At 48.1% G+C, this 15,573-nt stretch overlaps 1 protein-coding gene across 6 annotated transcripts in view; it reads left to right on the top strand.

Moving 5' to 3' along the window:
* LHPP (phospholysine phosphohistidine inorganic pyrophosphate phosphatase) overlaps positions 1-15,573 on the top strand; it is a 139,344-nt gene that overhangs the window by 20,947 nt on the left and 102,824 nt on the right. For 5 of the 6 annotated variants that reach the window (XM_008516215.2, XM_008516217.2, XM_070631603.1 and 2 more), the window contains exons 3-5: positions 172-325; positions 6,895-6,958; positions 7,939-8,031. In XM_008516215.2, coding sequence (XP_008514437.1) covers positions 172-325; positions 6,895-6,958; positions 7,939-8,031 — 311 coding nt within the window. Of the gene's footprint in view, positions 1-171; positions 326-6,894; positions 6,959-7,938; positions 8,032-12,509; positions 12,613-15,573 lie in introns of those variants that run through there. The other variant, XM_008516218.2, reaches the window with a different exon arrangement.

Genomic DNA, 15,573 nt, shown 5'->3' with positions numbered 1-15,573 from the left:
GGGATACACCCCTTCCTTGCCCACCTCCCATGGCAGCAGTGAGGATTGGAAAGAGAGCATCCGAGAATGGGACAGGCAGATGTGACAGACAGAAGGTGTCCCTGGTAGGAGATGGGAGGCAGGCCGCATCACCCAGAGGCTCTATCCCTCTTTCTCTCTCTCTCTTTCCAGGAATCCGCTCAGAATTTGATCAGATCGACACGTCCAACCCCAACTGTGTGGTCATTGCAGACGCAGGAGAAAGCTTTTCTTATCAGAACATGAATAAGGCCTTCCAGGTGCTTATGGAGCTGGAGAATCCCGTGCTCATATCTCTGGGGAAAGGGTGAGTCGGCTCCAGGGGGAGTTGCTTTTGGCTGCTTTGGACGGTGCTCCATGGATCTCTAACTTCAAGAATCAGGAGAGGGGCCAGCCCGGTGGCGCAGCGGTTAAGTGCACACGTTCTGCTTTGGCGGCCCGGGGTCTGCTGGTTCAGATCCCAGGTACGGACGTGGCACCGCTCATCAAGCCATGCTGTCGCAGGCGTCCCACATATAAAGTAGAGGAAGATGGGCACAGATGTTGGCTCAGGGCCAGTTTTCCTCAGCGAAAAGAGGAGGATTGGCAGATGTTAGCTCAGGGCTGAACTTCCTCAAAAAAAAAAAGAATCAGGAGAGAAGGCATGGAGTGGGCACAAGGTGACTTCTTTTCCCTCCCTCCCTTCTTGCTTTTTCTCTTCATTTCTTCCTTCCTTCCTTTTAATAATTTTTTAGGAAATCAGCGTACTCTGTCTTCAGGAGCTAGTTGGTCAAGCTTCCATTTGGGCCCTTGGCTGGGAGAGGCTAGAGCAGGGAGGGTCCTTGCAGACAGAGACCTCTTGGAGATCTCAGAGAGCAGGTGCTGACTGTCCCAAGTTTAGGTGCACATGCACAGGACGCAACACAGGGCATGAAGGACTGTGCCAAGGGGACACCTAAGTGGAGAGAAATAGGTTCTCTGGCCTGTGGGACACTCTGGTCCAGACCCCACATCTCTGGCCACAGTCTCTGCAAAGTTGTGACTTTGTGACCACTGTTTTTGTCGGAGCCTTTAGCATGGCCTCGCCATCTCTTTCTTTTAAAAAACCATGTTGGTTATCTTTCTCAACATCTTTTACCACCAAGACAGCACATGTTCACTAAAGAAAAATTAGAGAATACAGATGAGCAAAAAGAAGAAAACAGAAAGTATCTTCAGTCCCACTGTGTAAGAGACAGCCGTCAGTGTTTGGTGTGTGTCCTTCCAGGCGGCTTCCTGTGCAGACAGATCATTACAAACGGATGTGCTCTCACATTGGCATCCATCTTGACCTAGTGATGGTGTCCGTTTTTTATTGTTCACCACACGATATTTTGTGAACAACTTTCCATGCAATAAATAAATATCTCTGTAGATGGTCATTCCTATAAGTTTTTTTTACAGGATATCCTGTAGTTTTTTTAACCGACACCTGATGGACATTTAGGTTGTTTCTGGTTTTGTACCAAAGCAAGGCTGTGGTAAGCATTTGTGTGTTTCAGATGATGTGCATTTTTGAGGTTCTTGGTGTGTATTGCCAGGTTGCTTCCCAGAAAGCCGTGCACATTTGTTCTGTCATCAACAGAAGCAGCACTAGGATTTTAGAATCACAGGCTCTTAAAGTTGCAAGCACACTGTGGAGCCCTACATGTACAGCTTCTCATGCAGTGCAGGAGTTCTGGGGCCATCTCTGGGGAAGCCTTTCCCAGCTTTGGTACTTCTGGTGGTTGAGAACTCCCTACCTCTGCCTGCTGAATGGGGTCAGCTGTTCGCATAGATAAGGAGGGACTTGGAATCTGGCCACCGGCCATTAGCAGGCACTTTATGTACTCCATTTTGTTTAATTCCCACCACAACCCTGTGAGCTGTAGGCAGTGTTATTGCCATCTTACGGGAGGGTATATTGAGGCATAGGGGGTGAAATAAGCCATGGTCCCCCAGCCAGCAGTGCCACCCTGAGCCTGTGCTCCTCACTTCTAGGCTGCATTCAAGAGCAGATGTTTGGGCCACACAAGATCTTAAATTTTTTGAGCTGTGTTTAAAAAGTGGGAGATTTTACATAAAATACCCATATTTCTGGATTCTTTTGAAAAATCAGAAGATCTGACAGTGCTGGGCCCCATGTTCCAGAGCGCACAGCAGCTCAGCCAAAGCCACGGCCTCCATTCGTTCCAGTTCACCACAAATGCACTGCCTCCTGTTGTCCCCCTCTCCAGGCTTCAGAGTCACTTGCCACTATCGTATACGGTTTGTGTTTTTCTCATAGTGGAGAAACATTTCTTCATGGCTATGTCTCTATCAAAATAGGCAAATGAAAGAGATTTCAAAGAAGAAAAGAGAGGATATATTTCTTTTAGGAACTAAAAATATTCTAGTGTGTTTATACAAATAAAATAAATGTGTCCTGTGTTAGTCAGGGTTCTCCAGAGAAACAGAAGCAACAGGATGTGGAGAGTTATATATATAAGGAGAAATTGATCGTGAGGCTCGGTGCGTCCAACATCTGCAGGGCAGGCAGGCAGGCTGGAGACGCGGAGGAGCTACAGTCTGAGTCAGAGGCTGTCTGCTGGCAGATTCCTACTTGCTCAGGGAGGTCAGACTTTCTTCAGTTCAGACCTTCAACTGATTGGATGAAGCCCACCATGTTATGGAGGGCAGTCTGCTTTACTCATCACAGTCCACTGATTTAAATGCTAATCCCATCCAAGAAACACCTTCACAGAAACATCTAGAATAATGTTTGACCAAATATCTGGGGACTGTGGCCAAGCCATCTTGTCACATAAAATTAACCATCACTGTCCCTTTCTAACCTTCTGCAATTTGGGTTACTACAAACCACAGCACCTGGCCTGCCTGGTTCCTTTACGGTCCAGGCTTGGTCCCTACAGTTACCAACCCCTCGCTGGAGAAGAGCATAATTAAGAAGCTCTGTTAGAGCACATTTATGTTAAAATTTTTTTCTTTAAAATTATTTCTAATTATTGAAAGTTATTATTCCAGATTATGGGTAGTAGTCAAAATAGATATGTTGTTGAAAACAAAAACAAAAACACGGCATCAGTTGCATTCAGCTTTGTAATTCTGCAGCAAATTCAGTAGTAGGCAAGGGCTTGTTTCGCAAATAAGTGGTTAGTGAGACCGCCAGCTGATGGGCATTCTGACTCGGGCTGTGTGCTGGGTGCTCAAAAACCAGAGAAAGGAACTAACAGCTTTTGGGCCTAGGTCACAGTTCTCGGGACAGCCTAGGATCCATGAGGAGCTGCTGTCACATCAGAGTAGGGGTCACTTGTGGTGAGGGGCCATCCCCCACCGGAGCGGGCCAAGCGGCGCCCCTGAAGAGGCAGGATGGCGGAGGCACTGGGGCAGAGTGTCCTCCTCCTGGAAATGGAGTGATTTACATTTGGCATCTGTTTGGACCAAGAGTGGGAATTGCCTTTGTAATTTCTTCTGTCATGCTGCCGTCAGAAAATTAAGCTGTTTACGCAACAGATGATGGAAGGTTAATGGCTCTTGTGGGAAAGGTCAAGTGGTCATTTTGAAGGGAGGCTGTGCTGAATAATCGGAAGGGCAGGAGAATAAAGCATAAAATCTATCTGAGTGCTTCTCCCCGGCCTTCTCCTGTCTCTCTGGCGTCCACAGTCCCTTCTTTGTGGCTGGAGCACTCCGGTTCTCGCCAGGCCTGCTGGGGCTTTCATTATGCCAGGAACCAGAGATAAATATATCAAAGCTCCGGTGTTTCAGGAATAACCTGGGCCTTTAGATTAAAAAAAATTAACTTAGGTCCTTGTATTTACTGTATCTCTAAAAATGTTTTCAGCTAACAGATGGCCTTCAAGATGCCTTTTTGTTTTCCTGAATGAATAAGAAATAAAGAAAAATTCTGGGCACTATAAAAACAAGTCCAGATTCAGTTAAAAAAGAAATATTTGGGTTTCTAATTTTGATTTATGAAAGTCAGATTTTTCTTTAAACTAAAAATGAATGTACCAGAGACAAGGTCTTGATTGTGTATTTTAAGCTGCATGTTCAGTTTTTTCCTCCCATCAGGAATAAATTTATACTTAAGAAAGTCCAGGTTTCTGTCACTGGAAGAAGGAATTGGCACCTATGAGGCAGGCAGAAGTTGTGCCACGTGGGTGTCCTGGGGAGGGTTTCCCAAAGGGGAGGTGCCCCCTCCAGCCAGCCCGGAGGCCCCCGGATGCTCGGCTCCAGACAGAGCTGGGCCTACGGCTACTGGGTGGCGCTGTCCCATAATTTGCTCTTTGGCTTCTGGGTAAGCCCTGCCTATGCGGCTGCATGCTTTCCTCACCTCTGCCCTCCGCCCTGGCTCCCTTCCACCTGTCCCGGCCTCAGGGAGGCCCCCCTGGTCCCCTTCCCTCCCAGTCTGTGCTCCCACTGCCCCCTTCTTCCCCTCCTGCAGCGGTCATCACGTGGAGGGCAAGGGGACGAGTGGAGCTCTCGAGCGCCTGACTGAGGCCTGGCCTAGAGCAGGGTCTGGACCACCGGGTCCCCAACAGGGGGCTGCACTCAGTTCTGAGGGGCTCCCCAGGCCCACACACTTCCACTCCCTGCCCTTGGGCTTCAAGTCTCAGCTTTGATGTCTCCTTCTCTGGGAGCCTCCCTGTCCCCAGGGTGTCCAGCCCCACTCCCGCAGGGTGCCCAGAGCACGGGGTCCCTCGTCATGGCCTGTGTCCTGCCCTTTAGATTTGTCTGTGGACTGTCTGCTTCCCCATCAGACTGGGAGTCCCTGGGGGCGGCTTGGGTCTGGGAGTGTCGCCAAGTCCTGCAGGGGGTGTGGGGCAGCTGCATCCTGAGTGTCTGGGGGACTGAGTTAACGGACACCAACTGCAATGCCCACGAGCGCAGGCCCCAGCGCCCGGCGTCTCCCTCTTCCTCTCGGCTAGACTCCGCTTTACTTCATCCTTCACTCCTCCCTTACAACTCGGGACCTGGCTAAGGAAATGGTCATACAAAGTAGTTTGTGGTAGAAATGGGAAAAATAAAAGGAAACACTCTTTTGAGGCTGTATGAATGCAGAATACGTGTCTAGATTCTGGATTTAAGACAAATGCAATTAGGGATCTCTAAGACTCTGTTTTGGGGTCACCCTTTAAAAGGGGGAGCATTTGGAGGTCCTGCCTCTGTAAGCAGGTGGTAGTTCTCTCTGGCTACCAGGCACCTTCCTGCCGTGTGCAGTGTCCCAGCTAGTCCCTGTCCTTGTGGGGTGGCTCCAGAGCACAGAGCCTTGGACCTTCGTGGAGAGGCCTCGGGTTCACTTGAAGACCAGCGAAGCCTGTCACGACAGGAGACGCTCCCAGGGCTTCCACAGACGGGCTCCAGGCCCCAAATCCACTGGACAGGAGTGAGTGGCAGGGAACCAGTCCTTGCTGAGGCCCAGGGTGTGGCTGAAGCCGCAGTGGAAGCCCAGCCAGGCAGTGGAGAGCGCAGGGCGGGAGAGCGCCTGTCCCCGAGCGCCGGGTCAAGTGGCGGGCAGTGCAGCCTCGCAGCCTTCACGGCCTCACGAGGGCGGAGAGGGACAGGCCGAGTCCCTGGGCGTGGCAGAGCTGGAGGAAGAGCACAGCCCTGGGTGGATTCTGAGAGCTCAGTTCAAACCTTTTAAATAGGTGCAGACCAGGTGTCACTCCCACAGGTTGGAAAGAAAGACCTGCGCTCGTTCTGTCCTCCCCAGCTCAGGTCTTATTGCCACGTCTCAGTCTGGGCGAAAGTTATTTATAGCAATATTCTCTAGTATTTTTTCAGCAGTTTCCACATGCCAGGCATCGTGTGAGGAACTTTGCGTGCATTATTTTGTTCACGCCTCACAACAATACATGAGGTAGGTACTGGGTTTTCTTTTGCCCATTTTACAGATTAGGAAACTGAGGCCCAGAGGGCTTAAGCAACCCAAAGCCTAGTTAAAAAGAAATGGAGAGAGGATTTGAACCCTGGAGTCAGCATGCTTTAGTGTTCTCCTAGGCTCTCTGCATACACGTTGTGTAATGTCTCCCGTGTTCAAAGGGCCTGGGAACGGGAGAGAGCTAACTGCTGCGACGGGTCTCGAAACGTCTGCGTAGTCCTGAGTTTCCACTGACCCTGTCTTCAGAGCAGCATGGGTTAAACTATCTTCTCCCCTCTTCAGAGTCCAACGGCTTTGCTCAGAGAGAACAGGGCTTGGTCCACTGGGTGTCCCCAGAGGTCTGCGTGTGGCCTGAGGTGGGCCAGGCAGTGGCGGCCGGGGCTCAGCACAGTGCTTGCAAGAGCAGTGAACCATCTTCAGAAAGGCGTGCTCCTGGGAGCCGGCCTGTCTCGGCTTTAGTGAGATGGGGAAGAAACAGTTGTCTTCCCCTAAAAGCATCTGGCGCCTGTGGAACCCGACAGCTCTCTTGGCCTCTGGCTAATAGGAGATGGGGCAGGGTGCTGTGGAACCAATGGAGTTTTCTTCTTCAGACAGCAATTAGGGCTTAATTATTAGCAGTTAGGGGTTCACCACATGCTCTGTGGACCTGCTGTCCTTTCCCAGAGCACAGGTTACTTGTCTTTCTCTCTGTTAGCAACTGGATCCATCTGCCCCTGGGGTCCCCTGTTAATCACCACGGCGGGGGCCCCACAAGGCTGGCAGCAGGGGGCCATTGTGACTGAGAGCTGTTGCCTGCTGTCTCACTCACCCAGGTGTGGTAACCCACCACTGGGCTCTGTGGGGCTGACCTCCATTGGTTACTCTCAGCTTGGCATCTGGACTGACCCTTGCCTGGAACTAGACTCTCCTGAGCTGGCAGAACCAGGACAGAGTGGTTTCTCTTGGCATTTCCCAGACCCCAGGCTCAGCTCACCTTGTCCACTTCTGCTCTTTTCTAGACGCTACTACAAGGAGACTTCTGGACTGATGCTGGACGTTGGTGCCTACGTGAAGGCGCTCGAGGTACCTACCCGGGGTCTGTCCAAGCCCTCCTCAGATCTCAGGGCCGTCAGGGATGTTTCCGGTCTTTCTGGAGAAAGGGGTGTGCTCAGCATCCAAAATTGCCTTTTATGTTTTCAAAGTAGGCCCTTCTATTTGGGGCCTCAAGCCGAGCGCTGCCTCTCCTCTGGAGCTTGGCCCCTCAGCTGCCCTGGCAGTCACTCTGCTCCCCTGTCGCTCCTACTCCTCCCCAACCCAGCACTGCCTGCCGTTGACCCATTGGCCCTCCCAGCATGCTCTCTGCCACTCTCCTCTCTGACTCCTGGCTTCCGTATCTGTGTGGAACATCTTCCTCATTCCTGGACTGGTCATCTGCAGCACCTTGAGCTTGATGGGTCCTAACGGGCCTCTTCCCGACACCCTCCCCCATTTCCAAGGCGAGGCCAGATGAGGCTCCCCAGCGTCCGCTCTGACCCATGCCCTGTCAGCTGCCCCAGCCAGGCTTCTGCCCCAGGTCAGCTCATGTCACCTCCCATCTTCACTGCTACACTGGCTGCCGCCCACCTGCACTCAGGTGGGAAGGTGGACAGGCAGGCAGATGGAGTCCTGGACCTTTTCCCCTGGAGGGCCTGTAACAGACCTGCGGGGGGAGACGGGGAGAAGGGAGGGGCAGAGGCAAGAGTGCCAGTGAGAACATAGTCAGGGTGGCCCATGTGACACCTGTGACTTGGCCAGCTATGGGCTACCTCTGCTGTGGTCAGGCTTTTGAGCAGATGGCAGGGCGCCTGATGGGGGGCCCCAAGCATCTGGGCAGCCCCGGTGGAGTTGTGATCTCTTGCCTCTGAGATGTGTCTCTCAGCCCAAGTGTCCTGCCCCCTGGAGGCCCCTGGGCGCATGTTTGGGGCGTCTTCCCTTGCTTCCCCAGGGGGAGGCCTTCACTTCCGGTCGGGCATTCACCTGGTGCTTTGTCCGAAACCCGTGCCATGTCCTTCTCTCCTTCCAAGTATGCCTGTGGCATTGAAGCCGAAGTGGTGGGGAAACCTTCTCCTGAGTATTTCAAGTCTGCCCTGCAAGAGATGGGGTTGGAAGCCCACCAGGTAGGTGTCCCCTCACCAAGGGCGCGTGTAGAGGCAGCAGTGTTGGGGGAGGCCCAGGGTGCCCACGCTGGGGCAGCCGTGGGGCCTGAGATGGGTTTGGGGGCTCAGGCAGCCCAGGGCAGACCCACCATGAGAGATGATTTGGCTGGAAAGGGGGAAAAAAGATAGCACAGGAGGCCCCCTGAACGTGTTCAGCCTGTTAAATGTTTCAGTGTAAGAGTGAGAAACAGAAATGCCTGTGGCTTTTTCTAAGCAACTTTTACTTCTTGTCTGGAAGGATAAGAATTGACAAGTCCTATCAGTGTATTAGAAATATTTCATTGGGAAGACAATATAATGGCAAAATTAAAACACTCTAAGAGAGAAATCACACATCTTGCCGCCTTTGCAGGATGACTATTTGTGAGACAGATTGCCTTCCAAACATATGTCTTGAAAACAAAAAAAAACGGGGGTTATGATTTTAGCATCCACAGTGCCCACGCCCCTTCCCAGTTAGTGTGGAGCTGGTCCCCTCCAGCCAGTGGTTTCCTGAAAGCATAGCTGAAACAATGGGCACGTGTCTGCAGCTGGCCCACGGCTATCCTGCTGTCTGTTTTGGACATGGCACCTGGGACGGTGTCAGCATCCTACGGCGTGGCTGAGCCCCAGGATCACCGTGCACTCCCTTACCGTTGGACCCGTGGTTGCCGCATGTGTTCTGATCTAATGGTTAGAAAAAGACGGCCCACGGGCACGGAAGTCTGGAACTCTGTGCCCACCCTTCCCCTCAGACTCACAGAGGGCAGAAGGTGTGGGGTCTTGTGGGTCCCCAGGAAACACCGGGATATGCCCTGTGGGGCTGGTGGAGAAGGAGAACCGTGTGTTTTGAGTGAGTGAAGACTGCAGGCATGCACAGCCTGGGTTTCAGGACTTGTTTCTCAGAGTTGAATTTGTCTTCTTATTGTGACAAATTTCAAACACACAGAAGTAGAGAGAATGGTACATGTATCCATCACCCAGATTCAGCAATTAAAAGATTTTGTCAGGGCTGGCCCGGTGGCGCAGCAGTTAAGTTCGCACGTTCTGCTTCCGTAGCCTGGGGTTCGCTGGTTCAGATCACAGGTGCAGACCTATGCACTGCCTGTCAAGCCATGCTGTGGCGGGTGTCCCACATGTGAAGTAGAGGAAGATGGGCACAGATGTTAGCTCAGGGCCAGTCTTCCTCAGCAAAAAGATGAGGATTGGCGGCAGATGTTAGCTCAGGGATAATCTCCCTCAAAAAACAAAACAAAGCAACAACAAAAAATATATATATATAAATTACTTAAAAAAAGATTTTGTCAAATTCTCTTCTTTTCTCCCTTTTCTTTCTTTTTAAAAATTTACTTATTTTTTGCTGTCATATTTTAAAGCAAATCGCAGACTTACTGTTGTTGTATCCTTTCATATTATAGTGTGCTTCTCAAAAAAACATGGTCATTTTTGACGTAACCACAGTGCATTCAAACACCTAACAAGAAGATGCTTGGTGCCTTCAGTCATTAGGGAAATGCAGATCAAAACCACAGTGAGATGCCACTTCACAGCCCCTAGGATGTTCTGTTTTAATAAAGAACAATGGAAAATAACAAGTATTGGCAAGGATGTGGAGAAATTGGAACCCTTTTAGAGGAATGCTGGTAGGAACGTAAAATGGAGCAGCCACTATGGAAAACAATTTGGCGGCTTCTCAGTAGGTTAAACATAAAATTACCATATGATCTAGCAATTCCACTCCTAGGTATAGATCCCAAAGAATTGAAAATAGGTGTTCAGACAAAAACTTAAACACGAATGTTCATAGCAGCACTGTGCACAATAGCCAAAAGGTGGAAACAATGCCCATGTCCATCAACAAATGAGTGGACAAACAGAATGTAGTATATTCACACAGCGGAATATTTCAGCCCTAAAGAGAATGAAGTAATAATAAATGCTACAACGTGGATGAACCTTGAAGATATTATGGTGGGGCTGGCTCTGTGGTGTAGTGTTTAAGTTTGGCGCACTCCACTTCAGCGCCCTGGGTTCGTGGTTTCGGATCCTGGGCATGGACCTATACCACTCATCAGCCATGCTGTGGTGGCATCCCACATATAAAAAATAGAGGAAGATTGGCACATATGTTGGCTCAGGGCTAATCTTCCTCAGCAAAAAAAAAAAAAGTATTGAAAAAAGAAAATGTTATGGTAATGAAAGAAGCCAGTCACAAAAGGCCATATTTTATACATTACTTGACTTTTATGTGAAATGTCCAGAATAGGCAAATCCGTAGAGACATAAAATAGATTAGTGGTCACCAGGGGCTGGGGGCATAGGGGGGAATGGGGAGTGACTGCTTAATGGGTACGAGGTCTCCTTTTGGGGTAATAAAAATGTCTGGAACTAGATGGTGGTGATGGTGCACAACATTGTGAATACTTAATGCCACTGCTTTGTACACTTTAAAATGGTAATTTTGGTAAACTTTATGTTATGTGTATTTTATCACGATGAAAAAAACCCCTCCCTAACACAATCAACAGTAATTCCTCTGGATTATCTAGTAGCAGTCCGCATTTAGACATCCCTGGCTGTCTTGGAAATGTTCTCTTACGTTGATTTGTTTGAATCAAATCCACATAAGGTCCATACCTGGCATGTGGTGGTTTTGTCTCTGAAACCTCTCTTTTTAATCTTTTATCGTGGAGCATTTCAAATATCTCCATGAGTAGAGACAGCGTAATGAACCCCCGGTGCCCATCACTGAGCTTCAATAATTATCAACTAAGAACCACTTTAAAAATTGTTTTTAACTGTTCATTTTGAAGTAATTTCACACTTCCAAAAAAGTTGCAAGAATAGTAGAAAGATTTTCCATATGCCCTTAAACCGGCTTCCCCAAATGCTAACGTCTTATATAACAATCAGAACAATTATAAAATCAGGAAATTGGCATTGATACGCGGTATCAACTAACCTGGAGACCTTCTGCAGACGTCTTCAGCCGTCCCGCTAGTATCCTTTTTGGGGACACATTGCATTTAGCAGATGTCCCCTGGTGTCCTTTGCTCTGGGGTGGTTTCTCAGTCTTTGTCTTTCATAACTGTGGCATTTTTGAAGAATCCTGGTCAGTTATTTTCTCGAATGTCCCTCAATTTGCTTTTTCTCGATGTTTCCTCATAGTTTAATTCAGGGTATACAGCGTGGGCAGGAATCTTATGGAAACGATGCTGTGCGTCCCATCGAGAAGCACATGATGGCACTTTGCCCTGTGGTGGGTGATGTTCCTCTGATCGAGGCCGAGGTCGTGTCTGCCAGGGTTCTCCACTGCAAGTTACTGTTTGTCCCTTTGTACCTAATGAGTACCTTGTAGGAAAGGACTTGGGCACTGTGTAAATGTCCTCTGTCCTGTCATTCTTTCCCCTCCTAATGTTAGCACCCATTGATAATTCTTACCTGAAACAGTTCTTACTGTGGTGTTTGCCATATGGCAATTTCCTGTTTCCATTGTTCCTTCCACGTTTACTACTTGGAATTTACTGTAAGAAAGAGCTTTCTTTTTTCTCCCATTTGCTTGCTTGTTTGCTTATTTATTTAAAGACTTTATTTTTCCTTTTTCTCCCAAAGCCCCCTGGTTCATAGTTGTGTATTTTTAGCTGTGGGTCCTTCTAGTTGTGGCATGTGGGATACTGCCTCAGCATGGCTTGATGAGCAGTGCCATGTCCGTGCCCGGGATTTGAACTGGCGAAACCCTGGGCCACTGAAGCAGAGTCTGCGAACTTAACCACTCAGCCACAGGGCTGGCCCCTACTTGTTTATTTATTTATTCCAACATGGACTCAAGGATATTTGCTTTATTCTACGAATTACAATCCATTTGGGTTTCTTTTGCTTTTTTTTCCCCTTTGGTGAGGAAGATTGGCCCTGAGCTAACATCTGTTGCCATTCTTTTTTTTTCACTCTCCCCAAAGCCCCAGTACATGGTGTATATCCTAGTTGTAAGTCATTCTAGTTCTTCTATGTGGGATGCCGTCACCACATGGCTTGATTAGCAGTGTGTGGGTCCACACCCAGGATCTGAACCAGCAAACCCTGGGTCACCAAAGCAGAACTTGCAAACTTAACCACTCGGCCGTGGGGCTGGCCCCCACAATCCATTCTTACTGTTATTTATTTTGTTGCTTAAATTGGGCCAAATTTGGCCATTGGGACCCCTCCAACATTTATTGCCACTTGTTTAATCTATATCCCCACCCATTCCTCTCCCCTAGATTATTTTAAATCAAATCCCAGAAATCCTATCACTTCAACTGTAAATATTTCTGTCTCTAAAAAATAGAAATTGGTTTTAAAAGCATAGATAATGCCATTGTCATGTCTAGATAATACTAACAATAATTCCTTAATGTCATCCAATATCTAGTCATTCTTCGCATGTCCCTGATTGTCTTCTAATTGTTTTCTGTTTCTTACAGTTTGTTTGAATCATGATCCACATGAGGTCCTTGCATTGTGATTCATTAGTGCGAGTCCATCTCCCTTTTGTAACGTTTTGAAGAAGAAACTGGGTTGCATGTCCTGGAGCGTTTCCCACAGTGTGGATTTTGTTGGTCGCGCCTCAGTGGTGTCCTTTCACGTGCTCCCCTGTCCTCTCTGCCTCCGGGATGTTGGCAGTTAGACCTAGAAGCTTGGTCAGAGTCCGGTTCAATTCTTTGACGAGCACTTTCTAGGTGGTGGTGTGTCCTCCATCAGGAGGCACAGAGTGTCCAGTCACATCCCTTTACAGTGTCAGCAGCCGCTGATGATTACTGCCTAACTCCAGTGACTCACTGAGGGCTGTAGGACGGTGACATTCAAATTCTGTCACTCCTTCATTTTTCTCTGGATTACTTCTAACAGGAAAACTTCTCCTCACCAACTCTTTGTTACCCTGAGGTACAGTTCATATGGGAAACTCCAGATAAATGCCTGTTTCTTTCCCATCATTTATTAGTGTTCAGAATAAGGAGTTGATTCTCTAGCACCCTCCCAAGGTGACAAAGGAGGTTTAAAACTACATATTTCATTATAAATAATTAGACGTAAGCATATTTGATGTGTTTCTATCCATTGCAGTTCTCATCTTCTTCTTGTTCGAAGTATTCACCCCTGACCAGTGGGAGCCTCTTCAGGGGAGCATCTGAGTCCTTTTGACCCCACCCAGTGGTGCCTGAGGCTCCTTAACTCTCTGTTATTGCAGGATGTTCCACACCTGCCTGACACATTGCCTTTCCTGAGCCTGGAATCCACCCTCCTTCCAAGGAGCCATACTTACCTTTGATGAGGAGTAGTATCTAGGAACCATAGTGGGCACAGTCCTGGTCTCGTTGCTCCTGGGTTGGTCATCATTTCTAAGCGTTTTCAGTTGACAAGACTCGGGAAAATATGTGTTTTTAAACATGAAGTACATGATGAGTTCGTACTGATCTTCTGGTGCACATTCAGTCCTGTGGGTTTTTACTTATCTCATCAGTCTTAGACCTGTATTTCCTTTTTCCACGTCAGAAATCCTGGTTCTCAGAAGTACCAACATAATCACTCATTTGCTTTAGCCCATAATACACACGAGCCTTGAGTCTTAAAAACATGCTGTGTGAAAGAAGCCGGGGGCAGAAGAGAGCATGCCACTCCCCGTGCTACCGGTGCCTCGGGGACTGGGGCGAGTTGTGCTTGCCGTGCCCGTGGACCGGGCTGTGTACCCAGCATTGCTGTCGTGACTGCTGGCCGGGAGTGGTGAGGCTGGTCACCCGTGCTGTTTAAGATTTCTTTTTTCACAGCTCTTTTTTTGCTTAGAGCATATCCCTCTAGAGATTTACTGTATTTTAAAGCTGCTATGAATAGTCCCTTTCTGGATCGTATGTACCAACAGGACCTCCTTGAATTCACTTTACTTCTCATTTTTAGGGAATTGGTTTTTCACTATTTAAATTTGTTTTATAGATATGTAAGATATTTATGTGGTTCCAAAATCAAACCCATAAAACGAGATGTATTCAAGGAAGTCTACTTCTGTGCTCTTCCTTATGTTCTCTTCCCACCCATCTTATAGGGAGCCATTTTTATATATCTCATGGCTGATCTTTCCATTTTTAACATGTAAACAACTATATATATATTTACATCCTACTCATAGGATGAGTTTAAGAGAGAATAAAGTCTTAAGATAACTTGTGATCGGGTAGCAGAAAGGCTAATGTAATGTGAGTTAAAAAACCAGTATTTAGAATTACATAAGCAGTGTGACAACCATCTCAAACAGCAAAAGCAATAAACTGCCACTGCTAGGAAATGAGACCACAGGAACCAAAGACCCAGACGGCATCCTCGGCTGTATTGGATAGGTTAGCCGTGCGTGATTCTTCCCCTGACTTTTTTTCCCTGTTTGGCATTTTCCAGGATTTTCACAGTTGGCGTCATTTACATTCTGAATGAGAGACTGCCCTCCCCACACCCCGAGGAGGAGCCCACGCCCTTATCGGGGTGAGGTTATCCGGGCTTCTCATTTGGCGGCTGCTTTTGGATTCCTGGCAGTTGGTCTTTGTGTCTGCTGGGCTTGTGGCCCCTGTGCTGTCCGGTCCATCGCAGCGTCTGGGGCCCTGAGTAGCTAAGGAACGGTTTTCTCTGTGGCTCTGAGCACGTGGCAAAGCTGAATCTTCTTTACCTCCCACGCGATCATTCCCTTTCACCCTCAAATGTCATTTTCGTCTCTGCCCTTGACAGACAGCTGAGCAGCAATTACAGGTTCTTAACACTCCCGCCCCACAGTTTTTCTAAAATGTTCGTTGATGTTATTTGAGCCTCAGGATGTGTAGACATTTTAAAGCAGTATTTCAAAATAAGGCCATTTCAAATGAACTGCGTCTTATGCACAAGGTAACAATTCTCTGTTCCTGCTTCTTTTTTTTTTTGTTTAATGAAAAATGCCGGTGAGTGGCTATCTTGCTGTCGAAGTGCCAGGCTGTGGCAAACCTTAAATTTTTCAAGGCGCTTTAATCAATAAAGTTATCACCAGTCATTTCCCTTGATAACCGCTTCTTCCCAGACCCAGGCTTGCTCCTTGCCACTGAGTTTCCAGCCTGCTCTCGGAATGGATATAACTCCCCAAATCCAATTTTCATTTTAACCTTCCCTCCATCGCCTAGAAATAACGAATTGCCAGTATTACTCTTAATAGATTGGAACTTCAAACCTCTTAGAGGTAACCAGGCTCTTTCTATGATTTGGTAATAAAAGCAAAGAATAACGTACCTTAAAGGTTACTTGTAGAAATACCTAATTCTCCTGGTTTAAGCCTTCTGAATCAGTGGGTGGTTTAATAGCTTTGTAGTGAAGCCCAAATGCTGTGAAGGTTTTGGCAGTTTTCCGTAATCATAAGAAGTTCCATCAGCTGTAAACTGTGCAGGTTTAATGGAAATTGGGACCGTTGAAGCCGGAGTGCTTAGTTAGCGCAGGAGGCAGCCTGGGGCTGCCAAGCTGGGCGCCCGTTTCACAGATGAGGAG

This window comes from Equus przewalskii, chromosome 1 (genome assembly GCF_037783145.1).
Source record: "Equus przewalskii isolate Varuska chromosome 1, EquPr2, whole genome shotgun sequence".
Classification (NCBI taxonomy): domain Eukaryota; kingdom Metazoa; phylum Chordata; class Mammalia; order Perissodactyla; family Equidae; genus Equus; species Equus przewalskii.
Note: the sequence above shows the minus strand (reverse complement) of the source record. Positions and strands in the feature narration are given on the sequence as shown.